Source organism: Lipotes vexillifer, unplaced genomic scaffold, assembly GCF_000442215.2.
Source record: "Lipotes vexillifer unplaced genomic scaffold, Lipotes_vexillifer_v1.1 scaffold1014, whole genome shotgun sequence".
In the NCBI taxonomy this organism is placed as follows: Eukaryota; Metazoa; Chordata; class Mammalia; order Artiodactyla; family Lipotidae; genus Lipotes; species Lipotes vexillifer.
The window spans coordinates 348,083-366,092 of NW_006774244.1; the positions used below are offsets into that span (position 1 = coordinate 348,083).

Sequence of the window (18,010 nt, forward strand, 5' to 3'; positions counted from 1 at the left end):
CGCGACACGCACCAGTCCCCCGCCCAGCTCGGGGTGGCCCCGGGTCCCGGGAGGTGGGGGAAGCCCCGGCCGCCCCGCCCCTCGCCCCTCGTCCCCCTCCCCAGGGGCCGGCCCGCGCTCGCCGCCTCCGCCCCCGCCCCGTCTGCGCGTCCTCCCGGGGAGGGGTCCGGGGGCGCGGCGCCCCACATAACACTCCCCCTCCTGCGCTCGGAGCCACCCCTCTCCCCTCCCTCCTGCGAACACCACCGCCTCCCCCGCCACCGCCGCCACCTCGCCCGACGCGCCGCAGCTCGCCGCGGCTGGTGGGCGGTGCGCGGATCGTGCGCGCCGGGGGCGCCAGATGTGCGGTCCCCGCCGCCACCAGTGACCCAGCCGCAGCCCGGGCGGGAGCCGGCCGCCTACCCAATGCTGCGGGGGCGACCTTGAGCGCGCCCAGGTTTCCCTCGGCGGGGACCCAGACACCGCGAGCGCCTTGCCCTGTCCTGCCCTCTCCGGCCCGGTTCGCCCCGCGTTCGGACATGGAGGGGGCCGCTGCGCCCGCGGCCGGGGACTGCCCGGACTTGGGGCCGGGGACTCCGGGCTCTCCCCCGGAGGCGGGGGCGGGGGCGACAGCAGCCCCCGCGGCGGCGGCCCCGGAGCCCAGGAAGCCGCACGGGGTGAAGCGGCATCACCACAAGCACAACTTGAAACACCGCTACGAGCTGCAGGAGACTCTGGGCAAAGGCACCTACGGCAAAGTCAAGAGGGCCACCGAGAGGTTTTCGGGCCGAGTGGTGAGTTGGGGGGAAACCCGGGGGGCTCGGGCTAGACGCGGCTGGGGACCCAGCGCGCGCGCGGCGGGGTCTGGGGCGCAGAGGAGGGTCTCTTGTCTGAGAGGGGGCTTCCCGGGAACCCCCAGACAGATTCCTCACTCTCCCCCCAGCTCCCCGTGGCTCAGGCGTGTCTTTCTCCCGAAACACTTGTTACATCCTGTCTGCGCATATTTTGGGGGTTTTGATCCCATCAGCAAAGTAGTGTTTATGATTTGCAAACACTTTGCAACGTCGGGACTGTTGGGGTCTCCCTCGCGGGCACGCATTCATTCCCTGGAATGCCTTATTGCTTTAACTCCAGACAGAACCACAAACTCAGCTCGGAGCTGGTCCCCCAAGCCCCATGTCCTGTAGATGAATGAGACCCCCCTCCCCTGCATCCTCCCACTCCCCGTTACCGCGATGCTGCTGTCACTGCAAGGGAGGACGGACTCATGCCTGTTTTTAAGAGAGAAGGTTAGGGGACAGAAGTAAAGGCTGCTGCATGCCTGAGGGTTGTGACAGTTTGTTGCTGGCTTCTGGGAGGACTGAAATGCCTAGGGCATGGACAGCCACACGGACGTTGAGTTGCAGACTCAACTGCATTTCAGGCCCTGGCTGCAGGGCTACTACATTGCTTAAGGGGTCTGCCCCAGCCACCCCACTCTTTGTGACAGCTGAAACCCTGCCAGGGTCCCAAGACCATTTACACAGCCCCAAGTAGCGCCTCGAGTGCCTTGGGGTCTCTGCATTGTCCCAACCTCGGCGTGTTGTCATTTTCCTTTCTGCAGAACGGGCCCTTGAAATCCACACTGCTTGTGGCTGGAGGTTTGGGTTCAAAGTGACTGACTGTTGCAGAAAGATTTTGTGTGGTGTGGCAGGAAATTAACATGGTTCTTTGATTTGCAGCATATCAGATGGATTTTAATCGATTTGGGGCCAAAGTCAGGAACTAATTATGGGACTCCTTGTGTACACTTTTGGGGGCTGTTTCAGGTCCCAGGTTGATTATAAACTTAACAAATGACCATAGGGAAAAAGCAAAATGGACTGTTGGATGAAGTGGTAGGTTCATGTCAGTATTTTTCTTTTGCATCTTTGCAGGGACAGTTCTGTGGACAAAATGGGGCATCAGTCAGAAAGTTCAGCCCCCCATTTCTCAAATATTTGGTTACCTGGGTAACTCCCTCATTCTAGGCTTCACTCTTTGGGTTGATACGGCTTTATCCTATAGCCTAAAAAAAGTCTGCTATAGGTTAATTGGAAATTTGAGAGATTGTACCTTGTATTTTTAAGCTGTCGCCTATCAACAAATTCCGTAGCAAGCAAGTCATTGAGAGGGCAGGTGCCATTTTTGTAGGTTGAAAAATTTCAAGAGGAGATGGTTGTAAAGATGACCTTTGAGAAGCACACTTGCAGGTCTGTGGAAGAGGAGGCTGAGAAACGTGCGCTTCATTCATGCTTTTCGTCTGAGGTGATATTCCCCAGGCTGGATGTTGAATAAGCAAAAACTAAGCCTAGCTCCTTGCTCATGTTGTCTTAATAGCTGTTGAAGAATCGCGCTGCGAAGTTGGAAAGCGGAGTAATGAAAACCAGACGCAGTTGGAGCTGCAGGTTGAGGATGTGAGCTTGTGAGGGGTTGAGTGGTAAGGGTGTGTCTGGGATTTGTGAGGGGACACAGATACCAGAAGCCTGGGGAGCCGCCACTAACTGCAAAAGTGAAAGCTTGTCTTATGGCAGACATCTTTCCGAGCTTCACTGGGGCCTCAGGTATTTGTCTTGCTGTCTGATCCACGGACTAGGGTAGAGTCAGTAGACGGGAAGCCTGCCTTTCTCTTTTGGTGGGTGTCTTTCCCTTTATTTGCAGAAACTCTGAGCATTCCGGCGGGATTTAGTCGAGTGGCCACTAGGGGGCGCCCTGAGAACGGAAGAGGCTCATTTCACAGCCGCAAGATTTGAGTCCTGCTCTGGTATTGTCCAGTCCTAGTTCAGTTTCCCATTGTGCTATTCATTTCAGCTCCATCTCATGTTTTACTCAAAAATTATGCAGAGATTTTTAATCTGGTAGCATATCCACATCCAGAAACTGGCAATCCCCAGACTGCTTTCTACTTGATAGATAAACTTAGGATGTTAGCAAAATCATCTGGTGAAAACCCTGCATTAAGCAGATGGGAAAACCGAGGTTGGGTGAAGGGAAGCCTTCCTTGGCCTCAAGTCCTTCCCCTGCTGAGCACACTGCTCACAGATGGTGTCAGAACTTAAGTGAGAAACAAGAATTGTCAGGTGGAAAATTCCCTGTGCCTGACTGGACAGAAAATAAAACAAACATCAAAAAAATTGGTCAGCAAGTTGTTCTTGCCTGTACGGTGCTTGGTTGACTCAGAATCTGTCAAGAGCAGCAAAGAATTTTCATCTGAAGTGTGAACTTGGAGTTCTCTTCTGGTTCTAAGGATGCACTAAACATCCACGATTTGCTTTTGGGGTGCAGTTTAGGAGAATTCAGAGCACGCTGTCTCAATTCTACCTTTTAGGTCTTTGGGTAGAATTGTGAAGTGATGTTTTATTTTCGTTTGCACCCACGCCCTTCAGAGCACTTCCCAAGAGGAGCTGTGACTTTCAGCTCCTTTGCCAATGCGAGTGGCGGAAATCGGGTGCTGGGTGTCAGGCTCCATGAGATGCTGTGAAATCAGCCCCCCTGAGACAGAGAAGCGTTTAAGAATAAGAATGTTGTGGCTTTTCATTGCACGTCTGCAAGGGCCTTCTGAATCAAGCAAAATTACCAGGCAGCATCAGCGCTCCGTGAAAGGCAGTTCCGTAGAGAGTTGCAGAATCTGGAACTTGGAGTTTGTTAGTCCAGCCCTCTGCGTGGTCCAGGCATCTTCCCCTCTTCATCCCAAATGTAGTCTTGCTGCTGCTGCCTGAGCATGTCCACGAGAAAGGACTCAAAGTGGCTTCTTCCAGAGATTAACAAGCCCCACAAAGGAGGCACTCTTGCAGGAGGGCTAAGAGTCCTGGCTTACGTTCAGGACTGATCCCTGACTAGCCTTGTGACTTTGGGCAAGCTATGTAACTTTCAGAAACCTCCACTGCCTCATCTGTGAAATAGGCTAATATAGTACCAACTTCATGGACTAGTTGTGAGAATTGAATAAAATAACCTATAGAAAACCTCAAAAAGGGAAATCAGCAAATTTACTTTCCTCTTTTAAAAGATGTTTTTTCTCATATCACTTGGACTTTCATTTAGATTTTAAGACCATCAGAGAGGCATGATGCATTGGACAGTTAGCTCACTCAGAGAGAGGAAGGAGAAATCATCAACTTTTCAGGTTAATTAGGGAAGTGCACCCATAGGAAGCCACGACAGTCAGCCAGATTCTGATAGGATCTGAACACATTTCTAAGGCCTTGAATTTGGGCTTTGTTTATTGCACAACTTTTGTTTTGATACAGTTTCAGGCAGGGCTGTGTAGTGAGCCCCAATGTTATAACATGGCATTTTCTTTGAGCCAAACTCCCTGGACCCTCAGGCTGCACAGAGCATTGCCAAAAAGTTCAAGGGCAAAAACAACGTTTTGGGGAGAGGTGTTATGCGATCACCTCACCGTCAAGGGCTAAGTTCAACTCTCCCTCTGCACCAGGTTAGCTCCTGTGAGCCGTACGTGACGTGGTGTGAGCAGGAAGCAGGTCTCCGGGAGGGGTCTGGCATGGGAGTGGCAGGGCTGGCGGGCAAATCGTGCCCCCAGTTTGCCATGGTGCGTGGGTGATGGGGCATCCTTGCCCAGCAAAGGAACTGATTTGACTAAAAACAGGTGTTTTAAGCCCTGGCCCAAAGTTATTGATAGCCTGGTGCTGGAAAATTGCAGATCAGGGATGCAAATTAGTAAGCTAGCCTGCACATGGCTGTCATACGCATGGTGGCTGAGGTGCCATGTTGCAGCTAAGGCCCAGACCCAGTTTCAGGGAGTAAGGGACTTTGGCAGACACGTGGTCCAAACTTCTCATCCTTGGGGTGGGAAAAATAAGGTACAGAATTGTTAAGTGAGTTTTCTGAGGTTGCACAGCTGGTGAGTGACTGGGCTGGGTCTAAGAAACCTGATTCTTAGTTTGATGTTTTTCCATCACTCATTTAATAAATCTTTACAGGAGCAAGACATGAGCCTCACTCTTAAAGAGCTTATAATCTAGTAGCAAAGATGAAATGTACTTACAACTATTGAACTAATTCTGCTCAGTTCACCAAAGGTTTATTACCATCTGCCATATGCTTCTCACCATGTTAAATTCTGGGACATACACATGGATAAGACCCGAGGAACTTAACAGTCTGGTGGAAGAGACAGAGTGAGCAGTTGCTAGGCCATGGGTACCTCTTCTATGCAGGAATTGGTTACTTCTGGAGATTTTCAAGCTGGAATGTAGCTCATTGAAGATCAGTTCATTAAATTGAGTTCCGTGCTAGACAGGAACACCCCCTCCTGTATTGCTGCTGCCGCCGCTGTTATTACTACCAGCGGATATTTTTGAGAGTTTGTGGTGTGTCACGCTGTGCTAAGTGCTTTACAGACATTTTCTGATCGTCACCACGATCCTAAGAGGTGCGCGCTCTTGTTAGACCCATTTAACCAGTGGGGAAAACAGTGCTTGGGGAGGTTAAGTAACTTGCCCAGGATCAAATAGCTAGGCAGTGTCAGACAGGTTTATCTATGTTGAGACCCATTGCTGCTGGTGAAATGGAAAACCTTCTTTTTGATGCACAGCAGGTGACCTCTGGATTTGGGTGCGGTGTTTCACTCATGTGCCAGAAGATTAGCCAGGGGGGGAGGTTCTTCTCCTGGGGGGTTTTCTTGTTGTTCAGGAAGGGTATAGAGAGAGGGCGTACTGTAGGATTAGGGAGGGCAAGGGCTGTTGAAGATGACCCTTGATTTGGGTTTCCGAAGACTGAAATATGGAAGCTTTCGGGCAGAGGGCAGATTCCAGGGTGAGCAGGCCAGATCTCTTGGAATGCAGGGTGTATGCTGGGACCTAGTGGGAGGCAAGGTTGGTGATATGGGATGGGGGGGAATAATAATAACATTTAATAATAATAATGATCATAATAGCGGCTAATTCTTCTTGAGCGCTTCTAACGTGCCAGGCCCATTTAACTAATTTAATTCTTGTGACAATCCTGCAATTGTCTCTTTTCCCAGATGAAGAGACGGAGTCACAGAGGGGTTCGCTAATTGCCAGGGTCACACGCAGCAGCAGAGCCAGGGTCTGGACCCAGGCAGCGTGAATGCAGAGACCTTGGCCAGCTCCCTTCCTCTAGGTGGGCTGAGCTGGGCCCTGATCGCAGCGGGAGCTCCGAGCCCATGGGTCCGGTGTGCCGGCTTGGAGCAGCGAGCCAGCCTGGAGGTTTTTGCAAGAGTTGAGCCATGAGAAGATAAGGCTTAGCACGGTGCTGGGGGAGAGAGACCTCTGCTTGTTGGGCCACGGGTCTGTTTTAATGAAGCAGGTCAGGGAGCTCTCCTCCTGGGCACACCCTTCGTTCTTTGCGTCTTCAGCAGCCTCAGGTTCTGGAATCCCTAAGGGGCCTCGGGAGGTCAGCTGGTCCACTTCCCGGCCTGCAGACAGAAATGCACCCACCCCACTCCAGGACGTCTGATCTCACTTCCTCCTGGGAAGCCGCAGGAGATAAGGATTGAGTTGAGGTGTCTTGTCTGCTGGGAAGCCCCTTCTAACCATCTTGGACCTACTGTCCGTGCCTAGCAGTGTGCCAGGCACATAGTAGGTACCGCGCAAAGGCTTGTAGGATGGCACAGAAGGGAATACAGTGAGTACAGTGAGCGAGGGACTGTTTTAGGAGGTGTGGAGGCTGGAGGTCACCACCCCTGACCTCAAGGAGCTTTCCGATTTGTGGGCAAGGAAAGACAATGGCTGGAAATGAATGGCGGGTTACGTAGCAGAGTCTGCAAAGCCAGGCAGACCCTTCCCTGCACGAAGTCTCTTTCTGTTACATTTGTTCATGCGCTTGTTAGGGGGAGAGAGCCTTCCTGGCTGTGGCTTCCTGTCCTCAGTGGCTCTGGAGTCAGACAGCCCAAGTCTCATTTGTCTTTCCCACATGAAAGTCCTGGAGCATCTGTAAGTTATGATTTGTGAAGTGTCTGCTTTAAAGCAGAATGCATTTATCATTCCGCTGGCCCAGACGCCACTGTACAGCGCAGGAATGAGAAGATCCCAGGCCCCGGCACAGGAGGGGCTGGGCCAGATGACCCACCGTGAGTGGAGTCTGGCTGTATTGATAAAATTCGCTGGAAATGGTCCAGAAGCAGCCAGATGTTGACTTCACGGCGAGGCTCTCCGGTAAGCTGTTAACTGTATGTTAAACCGGGGCTGGGCTGAAGATTCCCCGTGATGAAGCCACATCCTCCGCTGGGGTTGGTAGCCCTTTTCCTTTCAATCTGGCGGTAAACCGGGTGTATTTCATGAGGGCTTCCTAAAGTGCCCAGGACAGTGGGAAGTTTCAGAGCAGAATACGACCTGCCATCGAGGTCCCGAGAACTTAGTTGGGGCGTGTCATGAACGCATCTGGAATAGTCTGAGAATGATGCAAGGGAGTATATAAATGAGGAGAAAGAAATCATGGCTGCACAATCAGGCAGACTCAGGTTCCTTTGCCTCGGCAGCTGGAGGATCCTGGGCAAGCCGCACGTTTCCTCTGAGCTTTTGTTTTCTCATCTTGAAAATGCGGCGACCAATATCCGACCAAGTGTGATTGCCATGAGAAGTAGGATTTGGAAGCTTGCAATGCAGATCCTGTGCACAGTATCTTGAAAACCAGAGCTGGTGTTACTACTCTGTTGAGGAGTACTAGCATTGAGCACCTGGTGGCCTTCTTATACCAGGTCGTGGCTGTCCCTGCTTTAAACTCTCCCATGGGTTGCTGAGGACTTAAACTCTGAATCTGCCACATCCTTCAGGTCCTGACTGGCTCTCCAAACTCTCACTCCCTTGTCCTCTCGTCTTGGCCCTGTGTCGCTTTCCTTCAGAGCTTGTGGGTTTGATGCTTTGTCTGTATACAGCTTCCCCTTCCTCCCCCATTAGAAGGGAGGCAGGGTCACTGTCTGACCACGGCATCCTGGCCTGTAGCCGGGTGCCAGGCATACAGTAGGTGTTCAGTAAGAATGAATGAATGGATGAATGAATGCACGAATGAACAGCTGCATCGAGAGTGCACCAGCAGTCCTGAGAAGCGGGGGAAGGGCCCTTGGGTTACCCTGCTCTGGGTCACCCCTCTCCTTACCACCGGGTGGACCGCGGTGGAGGGCCCAGCGCGGCCAGGTGCGTCTCCATTGCAGCTCTGAACGGCTGGAGGGAGGAGGAGGGAAGCCGGTTCCCACCCCTGGCGGCTGCTCCCCGTGGTTCTTTGGAGCTCTGTGGCCTCCTTGGGTCACTCCCACACTTCCGGGAGTCGCCGCCCCCCCATCTGAGAATCCCCGGTGATCAGCTCTGCAGAGTAGGCAAGCTGGAGACACGAAATGCATTTGCAAGATTTTCAAAACATTTTCTCCCTGGGCTGTAAATCAAGTACTTAAGGAATTGTAAACCGGCTGGAGTGCGGAGTTTAACGTATGTCTGGAAAAAACACCATCGTGATTTGCCTTTTAAACTCGAGAAAAGAATGCCACTTCGCTTACTTTCATTAGAGGTATTGAGAGGCAGCTGGATATTTCCAGTGGGAGGATGCTAAGAGGCTGCTGTGGTAGGTTCCCTCCTTCCCTGGAAGGGGAGGGGAAGGGCGGTGTCCAGATGGCTCAGGGCGCAACTTGCAACTCTGTGGCCAAAGGGAGTTTAAAAAAAGGGAGATGCTGCTTTGTCAGTGTTTCCTTAAGTCCCCAATTCCCTCTCGCTGGTGTCATGCTCCTTGTAGCTCACATGGCTCGAAAGCCACAAAAGCAGCTGATGGGTGCAGGTTGGAAGGAATCCTTACTGGCCGTTGTCATTTCATTGTGAGTTGGGCTCAGTTCATGTATGATTCACCCCAGCTGCCAATGACACTCACAGGAAGGTGGAAGGGAAGTGGACGATCCAATCCAGGAATCCAAAGGGAGTGTGGGCTGGTTTTGAGTGCCTGGGTTTGAGACCCTGCTCCAACCTCCTGTGTAAATTTGAGATGGTCAGCTTGACTCGGTTTCTTCATCTGTGAAATGGGAGTGGTTGTGAGGATCAGTGAGTTGTATGTCAAGTTCTTAGAAAAGTGTGTGGCCCACAGAGAATGTTGTCCTTGGAAGGAGCCCTCTTGGGAAAGGCAGGATGGGGTCTCAGCTGTCTTTGTACCTTGGGCAGCCTGGACACAGGGCATCACAGAGTAGGTGTCCAGGTGTTGAAGCCCCTTTCTTTACCTGTAAATCGAGGGGCCAAGACAAAGTGCTCCCCAAGGTCCCTGCCAGCGCATAGGAAGAGAATCCTGGGATTCGCTGAATGCAAGTGGTGAAATGTAGACTTCATTTCCTACTGCCTGGTGTTTGGCAGGAGGTCTTGTTGCGGGAAGGGGAAGTATCTTCAGCTCCCAAAACCTTTTTCAGATTGTTAGGTGCAGGCTCTGTCAAGCGTAGGGAGAGTCAGCATTTCCATTCAGCTCAAGGCAGACATTGCTTTTTAAGCATGTCTATGAAGTGAGTTCTGGCCTAGGCTCTATGTGAGTTAGACCGTTCTCATTTTCAAAGAACCTAATCAGTTTTCTCATCTATAAAGTGGGACGATAATAGAACCTGCCTCCTGGGTTGTCAGGGACAGTGCCGAGAACTGTGCCTGACATGTAGCCAGTTCTCAATAAAAATTAGCTGTTATTATTTGGGATTCAGAGGAAGGCAAACTCATATTCTGCTGGGTTGCTTGGAGGGATCTTCACTCATTCCTTAGCTACTTCGAGTTTAGGGGACTTTGCTTTTGGTCCCAGTGAGGCTGGAGGCCTGTGGCTGCCTCTGCTCTCCATTGTGCATTTGGGTCTCCCAGTGCTTTTAGCACTGACGGGGTGTGTGTGTGCGGGGGGGCGTTCAGCATCCAGGGAGCTCCTTTTACCTGGGGACAGGTGGGTGGAGGCAAGACTCCAGGCAGGAGGAGGAGACTAAGGAGGGGCCCTCTCCCCAGTGGAAGGCATGTTTTTGGCATATCCTCACTTAAAGGGAAGAATTGACCGGTATGTTTACTAGTCTTTCATCCTTAAAGATGAAATCACTCTATCAAACTCACCTCTGTGGAGCACTTTATATTCACCAGGCCTTGGGGTGAGCGTGTTGCCTGCATCATCTCACTGAATTCCTGGTCGTTCTTAGACACCCCCCGTCCCAATGAGAGAGATGCTCTCACAACCCCCATTTTACTGCAGAGGGAACTGAGGCCCAGGGACACGCTATTTGTGACCTGGGGATGATGGCAGGAATGAAATTCACATCTGTCTGAGCTCTCGGCTACGACCCTAGACGGCTTCCAAGGAGGAGTAGAAATAGCTGTCATTTTTCCTTCTGCCTCTCCCAGGTTGCACGTTGAAACACATTTATTCAAATACTTGCTGAGCTCCACCGCTGTGCCAGGCCCTGTGTGGGCACCAGGGAGGTGGTGGGGTGGGGCTGGGCAACAGCAACAGGGAGCAGCCTCTGCCCCAAAGGAGCTCAGCCACCTCTTGGTTCTAGAACGTGCAGCTACCCCTTGTCATTTCTAGATCCCCGGCCTTTGTGGTCAACGCTTACCCCTCCTTGCTGGTCCATTTAAGGACACTGATTCCCTATTGTATTTCTTTTGTGTGTGCTTTAGTCTCTTAGAATTTCATCCCTTTACATCAAGTACATTCATTATGCAGCCATGACTTTCTCAGTATCAGTTAGAAGAGAAGACAGCAAACTTTGAGAAGCTCTCAGTGGTCCTTGATGTAACGCTACTACCTTGTCTAGCTCTCGGTAGATTTAGAAAGTGAATTATTTCTCCAACTAGCAGAAGCCGTGGGAGGGAAGAGGCTGATACTCGGGTTGATCTGGTGAGCTCAGAGCCCAGCACGTGAATGTATTTGGGTGGAAAGGCAGGGCAGTGATGCACCTGCTCCAGGGAGAACCCCGCTTTGCATCTTCCTTGTGGTTAATTGATATCTGTTTCCCAGGCAGAATCAAATGGAATGCTCGGGGAAGGAACCAGCGTGTGAGTGGGTGTGCAGGCAGTTCGTGGCAGAAATCCTGGAGAGGGGAGGAATGAAGTGGAAATCTCCACTGAGTCGTATCCACCTTCTTGAATGTGTAGGAAGGTCCAGAGCGGAAGGAGGATCCTTTCCCTAACGGTTGTAATAGCAGGAAACATTTATTGAGTGGTGCGTGTGAGCCAGGCACTGTTCTAACTACTTTACATGCAACCTCTCCTTTGAGCCTGTATTATTAGTACATTCATTTTGCAGACCAGGAAGGAGAGGCTTAGAGAGGTCACAAGACTTGCCCAAAGTCACAGAGCTGGGATCTAGGGCTGGGCTGTCTGACTTCAGGGTCAAGGTTGTAATCATTGGGCTCCATGGCCTCTCACGGGCGCGGATCCTTGGAGGCTTCTGCAGCTTCCTGCTTTGGTCCTTCACCCACACGCTGTGGGGTGGACTCCCACTGAACCCAGACTTACCGCTCAGAGAAGTTGTGTCCAGGCTTGTGAAAATAGCAGCTGGAGGAACTTGGTTCCATGAAGCCAGTTATTCCGTGTCTTACTCATTTATGTCCTCCCTGTGCCTGGTTCTGTGCCCGGTGCACAAGAAGAAGGCACTTCGTGTTTGTGGAATGGCTGTGGAGTGTTAGGAGTCTGGGGATGTTGTCAGGAGGCTTGGGGGCCAGTCCCACCATTGCCACAACTTGAGCTATGTGACCTGGGGTGAATTACGCCTCTTCTATGGCTTCAGCTAATTTCTCTGTGAGATGAGAGTTCTGGGACTGATTTGGAGCTTACTTTCCAGCCCCATCCAGTTTCTGCATTTGGTGAGTCTTCAGGTCTTGTCTCCAAATTGCAAGTGGCAGTCACCAACTCCTCCCTTGTTTGTCATCCTTCACTGGAAGGCAGGCTCTTCCAGGGCATGGATTTTCACCAGTTTTGTTTACCGGTGTTATCTCAAGTGCCTAGCATGGAGCCTGGCAAATCAGTATTGGTGACCTGCCTGCATGCATGCCTGAATGAATGATTGCAGTCTCTCTCTTGCTGATGAAATCTCAGCATAGAAAAAATTCTGGGGCTAAAGCCTAAGAAGAAAATTAAGGAGCAAAAGTACCATTTTCCAAGAAAAACACCATCTTTATAAAGGCAAGGTGCAGCCGAGATGGGGAAAGTTTATTATCTCTGCTAGCCGAGGGATTAGGGAGTCAGCAGGATTCCTCGATTTTTCATCATCTGGTGATACTTTTTGCAAACCACAGAGAAAACAAAACAAAAACAAAAACTCTCCCATTCCTTCCCCCGACCGCCCCAGCGCCTCCTTTAACTTCAAGCTGAAAAAGCACTTGCTGCTTGAAACAGCTCATGAAGGAAAAAATTATAACAAATATTTTGCATTTCTCTGGTGGCGGCACAGTCTGAATTCCTTTCAGCCCCACAATGAGTTCTAATTTTATGAAATGTTTGGATTAGCCACCAATTTTCCGGTGGAATTTAGGAGGCTTGTATCCGTACTTATGCTTGAAGCGAAGAAATCTCGTAAAATCCATGCAGGGCCCAGTGGGACGTTGCAGCCAAGGACAAAATGACCATCAGCGGAATGATGGGGAAGAGAGAGATCTCTCTGGCAGCTGTGGGCAGGCTTTGTGGATGGTGGTGTGTTCTTGAACCACAGTCTCTGGGGCTTGGTCGGGCTGCATACCACTTGCAACTGATCATGGCCTATAAAAATTCCAGCCCAAGTACAATGCCTTGTACCTCACCTTGTTCTTTCAATTCCCAGAGCCAGAGAACGTTAGGGCATCTGGTAGTTGGGTGAGAGGCATTTGATAACACATGGTGCTCTACCCGCCTCCCTCACCCTCATAGCACTGAGTGCCTTGTGTTTCCAGTCTACTAATCTCTTTCCGCCCCTAGACCTGTGCTGTCTCATGTGGACACACGTGCCTATTAAAGTTAACATTAATTACAGTGAAATAAAATTAAAAACTTAAGTTCCTTGGGCATACTAGCCACATGTTAAGTGCTGGATAACCCTATGGGGCTGGTGGCAACCATCGGACAATGCAGGAAAGATCATTTCCATTATCATAGAAAGTTCTAAAGGGTGGCGCTGCTCTAGAGGCCGAGTTTAATGACAGCAGGGACATCCTCCACCCGTTTCCTTGCTTTATTAGCTCCGTTCACAGCCCTTGTCACCATCTTTAATTATCTGTAAACAACCTCATTCATCATCTTCTCTGCATCTCCAGTGTCTAGAACAGTGCCTGGTATATAGTAAGCACGGTGAAGATTTTTACAATATATGAATGAAGTTGTCTGTCTGATTTAGCATTGCTTTGCATGTGCCTGCCACCTTCAAAACAACTGACTGACTACTTATTGAGTTGTAACTCTTGAGTGGATTCATCTGATATTTGTTGAGCACGTACTATGTGCAAGCCTCTCAGGCTATGGTGGTGGGCAAATGGACATGACCCTCTAGTTAATGAGCTTAGCCAGTCTAAGGGCTCTTAGATTTGGGGGACATGGGAGTCTCCTGGGTGTGCCAGTTAAAATGCACCATCTTTGGCACCCACCCCAGAGAGCCTGGTCCAGCAGGGCTGGGGTGCGACTTAGGGAGACCTGGGAATCTTCAGCATTTTAACCAGATAACACAAGGGAAGGTGATGGGGTTGGTCCATGGTCTGTCCTTGGGAAACACAGTAATGGAAAGCTCGTTGTATTCATCTGAGGATATACCACCCAACTTTCTTCAGTCCACACCTTCTTTTGTGATAACTGGAGGGCCCTAAGACCGCACGCCTTTATATTGGAGCCATAGTTTGAGGTCTCTTTGCCTGTTATTTTCCCATGGAGTAATAATAATAGCAAACAATTACATAGCAGGAATTGTGCCAGGCGGTAGTCTAAGCACGTTGAATCACTGACCTAATTCATCCTCATGGTAACCCTAAGAGATGCACAGCATTATCATCCCCATTTTACAGTGGATAAACTGAGGCACAGAAAATTACGTCACTGGCCCACGTCTGCACTACTTGAAGGGGAATGCCAGCGTGGAAGTGCTGCGGGGCTGCTGCTCTGTCACTGGACCTTGAGCTGCTGCCCCCCAAATGCCGAATGTGCCTTTATACCCTTTTCTGCCAGTTGCTCAGAATCAGAGTCAGGTATATTTAGGAAATGCCTGTTTAGGGGACTAACACGTGTGGGCCTTAGGAGCTCTGTTGATCTACAAATGCCCATCCCTGGCCTCAAAGAGCATAATTAATTCAAACATTCCCTTGGGTCTACTATACCTCACCCCTGTGCTGCCAGGTGTAAGAGGCTTGCAGCTAACAAGAGAGGCAGAGGCAGGGACTTCCCGAGAAAGTGTCACACCCGGGTTAGGTCTTCCTCTCGCCAGGAAAAGCAAAGCAAATCTTACAAGCTAGGTGTTCCCTCATTTTGCTGCTTGTGACTCTCCATTCTTTGCATAGTTTTGCTGTAGAATAATATGCCTATTTCACCAGTAGGGGTTCTGAGTGCGTGTATTTTGTATGTGTGATGGGGGGCATCCAACATAAGGAAAGATGTACCTCCCTCCCGTCCTTTTTTTTCCCACCTAGCAAGGCAGGAGGCCCCTTAGAGTTGGGAGATGCCCAGAACTCCTGACCCATTTGGGAGAACCTTGAAAGAAGGGGAGCGAAGGGAGAGGAGAGAACACTTGTAGAATAATCACCCTCCATGAGGCCGTTTACGTGCATCATCTTATTTCACAGCAGCTCTGCCATGAAGGGACCGTTATTCCCACTCTGCAGTTAAAAAAGTTGATGCTCAGAAAGGGTAACTGATTTGCTCAAGTAAGCAAGGCAGCGCCAGAGTTAAAAACTCAGGTCTGTCTGACCCCTCTGTGGGCTCTTCCGGCTACATCGCTTGTTCTCAGTCCCGGCGGAGCATTAGAATCACCTAGGGACCTTTTAGCAGCTCTCTGCGGGTGGGGCCCGGGCAGCACCATCTTTAAACAGACACCTAGGTGCATGGCTGGAGCTGAGACCATGGTGGAGCATGGTGATGACAGAGGCCCAAGGGTCTGCACTCCTGAAGGTGTCCCATCCATGCCTGGTCCACCTGGGACCTTGCCCACAGCAAGGTGAGGCCCCTCCCCTATGTGGCTCCCAGTGTGCTTCCTCCACGGAGGGCTGGTGTGTCCAGGGCCATCCCGCTGGACCTGAGCCGGGGACCTTTTGCTCTGTTGCATCAGAGGCTGCCTGTAAATCAGCAGCTGGCTTGTTTTCTTGTTAGGCTGAAGTTGTAGCGACTTTTGTGTGTCTATTTCAGGGAAATCATTCCGTCCTGCAAAATCGATTCCCCGGGGGCTACAAAGCACATTTGGAAGGACTCCTTTTACTGGGGGGTGACCCGAAATGTCCTCTTTCAAACGACGCTACAGCTGTTCCTCTTCTCCCAAGCCCTGCCTCACTTTGCCCTCTGACACCATCCCCTCAACCTCATATTCGGAAGGTCTCACTGCAGGGTTCTTACTCACACACATCTCTGCATGTGGCCTATTTGCTAATAATAATAATTTAAAAAGGGGCTTTGCAGTATGTACTGTATGTTGGACAGTATCGGGCATTTTTTTGTACGTTGTCTCATTGCATTTTGCCTTTTCTTGGCCGTGATGAATCTGGGGATCTTTATCCTCAAATGGAGGAAATTACAATTATACCAAGACTTGCTGGCGTTTGGGGCGGAGGAGGTGCTCCATGGACTATAGAAGCTGCCATATTGGGGCAGTTGGCTTGGCTGGGATGGCGGCGGGGAGTTGGCTAGTAAAACAGAAGAGGGTGGGAGAGGCAGAGAGCAGCCCCGCGGCCCCTAGGTTTCAACGTGACACGAGCCCAGGCAAGAAAGTGGAGAATTCTTTTTAATCTGATGCATTGATTAAGTGGAAATACTAAAAGATTATAATAGAGAGCTCTAAATATAGTTTTCCAGGTAATTGAAGCTCGCTTATTTACAAGCCAATCTTTTAAAAAAATCGTAGCCTTTTCTTACGGAAATCTTTCTCGGTTGGATGCACACTTTCTTGCTTTCTTAAAACAAAGTACCTTGAAGGTAGTTAAACCTTTTCTCGAAGTCTTTTCGGGAACTTCTAAATGGTTCTCAGTACTGTATTTTGGAGTTTTCACGTCTGCTATTTATAGTTTGTCTATCTGCTCCTTCATCAGCTTCCATGCCTTTTTGTGACCCTTTTAAATGATAACATTTTCCTTTTCCCTCTAGCAAAAATAATGCATGCTCAATACTGAAAACTCACAAGAGACAGAAAAGTTACAGACGAAAGGTAAAAGCCAGTCGTCCTGTCTTGATTCCACCAGGGAGGCTGTCTCTAGTGGCTTTCTAGTTCCATATTTCCACTTCTCTACAGCTTTGCCATGACAAGCTTGTTAGAATTGTGTTAGCAGGAAAACATTGGGTGACCATCTTCAGGGGCTCGGTGGATGGATTCTGTGCCATTTCTTGGGGTGGCTTTTCTAAGAGTTCCTGTCCTTTCTCATACAGTCTTCAGAGCTGAATGGGCCCTGACAATGAATCTAATGAGATTCCGTTTTCTCTTGTAAAAGAATGAGCCATTTTGGGGAGAGCTGGCCTGGTGGGGCTTACTCAGTTAGTATGTGGCTGAGCCGAGTCTCTTGATTCAAGGTCCAGTAGTACATTTCCCATTTCGCCACATCTTACCTGTGTTGCGCAGGGACAAGTGACTTTGGAATAAAGGAGCTATTGCTATATTTGGAAAACTAAAACCAAGAGAAAACCTACCTTCACCTCAATCATCTAGGTTGCTCAAGTGACAGATTTTTTTTTAACTTCTTTTCTGAGGGAGTAAGAAACAGAATGTGGCCTCCGCCTTAGCGTGCCAGCCAGACCCACTGCCCTTTTGAGCATCAGTCTTAGATTAGTACCGAGATGGACTCAGAACCACACTTGAAAGCAACGTGCATTACTATCCGTACATAGCTTACATTTTATGACCTGCTTAAAGATGTAGGGAGCGTAAATCTTGGGGAGGACCGTCTTATTTACTTGTTCTTTTCTGCAGATGGGATGCTTGCATCAGAGTCTGGCTGGCTTCAGATGTCTGCTCCAGGATATTTTAGCTGAACTGTATGAGTCCATTAAACAAATGTAAGAGTTTTTGGGAAAGGAGGGCTGTGTCTCAAACCAAATGTTTTACATGGAGAACATCTGGGGAATATTGGTATTTGTGTGTACAGTACATCAGAAAGCAGCTTGGCGGGGTTCAGCTGGGATGTTTCTGGCCTGCGGTTGCTGGATTTGACAGTTGTATTGGAAGGGAATGGTTCTTATGAAGTGTTGCCATAAAGGCAGGGCTTGGTCCAGGAAGGGGTGTCCTCGTTTAGCCGTGCACTCAAATTGCTCTGATTAGCTCCCCAGCCAGATCGCCCACGACACTTGAACAGTCTGATATCTGAGCGAGTTCTCCCCAGGGTTTAAACAATGGAGAAAAGAAGCGTCACAGTGCCAGGACTTGGGGTGTTTCTCCTTTACCCCGTGGTTGCATGGATTTCACGACACTTGGAAACAGGTGTGGCCCAGTGGAACTAGTATTGGCCACAGAATCCAAGTACCTGGGTTGGAACTTGGGGTGTTGCCTTTATGACCTGTGGGGACTCGGAGAGTTCCTTTCTGCAGGATCAGTTTCTTTCTCCTGCAAACTAAGTAGTTTGTCTCATGGGTGGTAGGGAGAGTAAAATAAAGTGAGATGGCACTGTATACATGGGGGGGGGGTCATTTACACACCTTGGTATTGCATCCACGGGTTTGCGGTCTCACCTGCAAGTATAGAATCAACGTGGACCAGAGTGGAATTGGGAATCTGACATCAGCAACTTGTAGATTTTGGCCCAGGTTGGTGGTAGTGGGTGGATGGGTGAACATTTTTTTTTTTCGCGGTACGCGGGCCTCTCACCGTTGTGGTCTCTCCCGCTGCGGAGCACAGGCTCCAGACGTGCAGGCCCAGCGGCCATGGCTCACGGGCCCAGCCGCTCCGCGGCATG

General features: G+C 50.2%; 1 protein-coding gene across 1 annotated transcript in view; it reads left to right on the top strand.

Moving 5' to 3' along the window:
* The first annotated feature begins 286 nt into the window (after positions 1 to 286).
* NUAK1 (NUAK family kinase 1) overlaps positions 287 to 18,010 on the top strand; it is a 66,359-nt gene continuing 48,635 nt past the window's right edge. Inside the window, exon 1 of the mRNA XM_007449045.1 lies at positions 287 to 773. Within this exon, the coding sequence (XP_007449107.1) occupies positions 519 to 773 (255 nt within the window). The 5' untranslated portion in view covers positions 287 to 518. The remainder of the gene's footprint in view (positions 774 to 18,010) is intronic.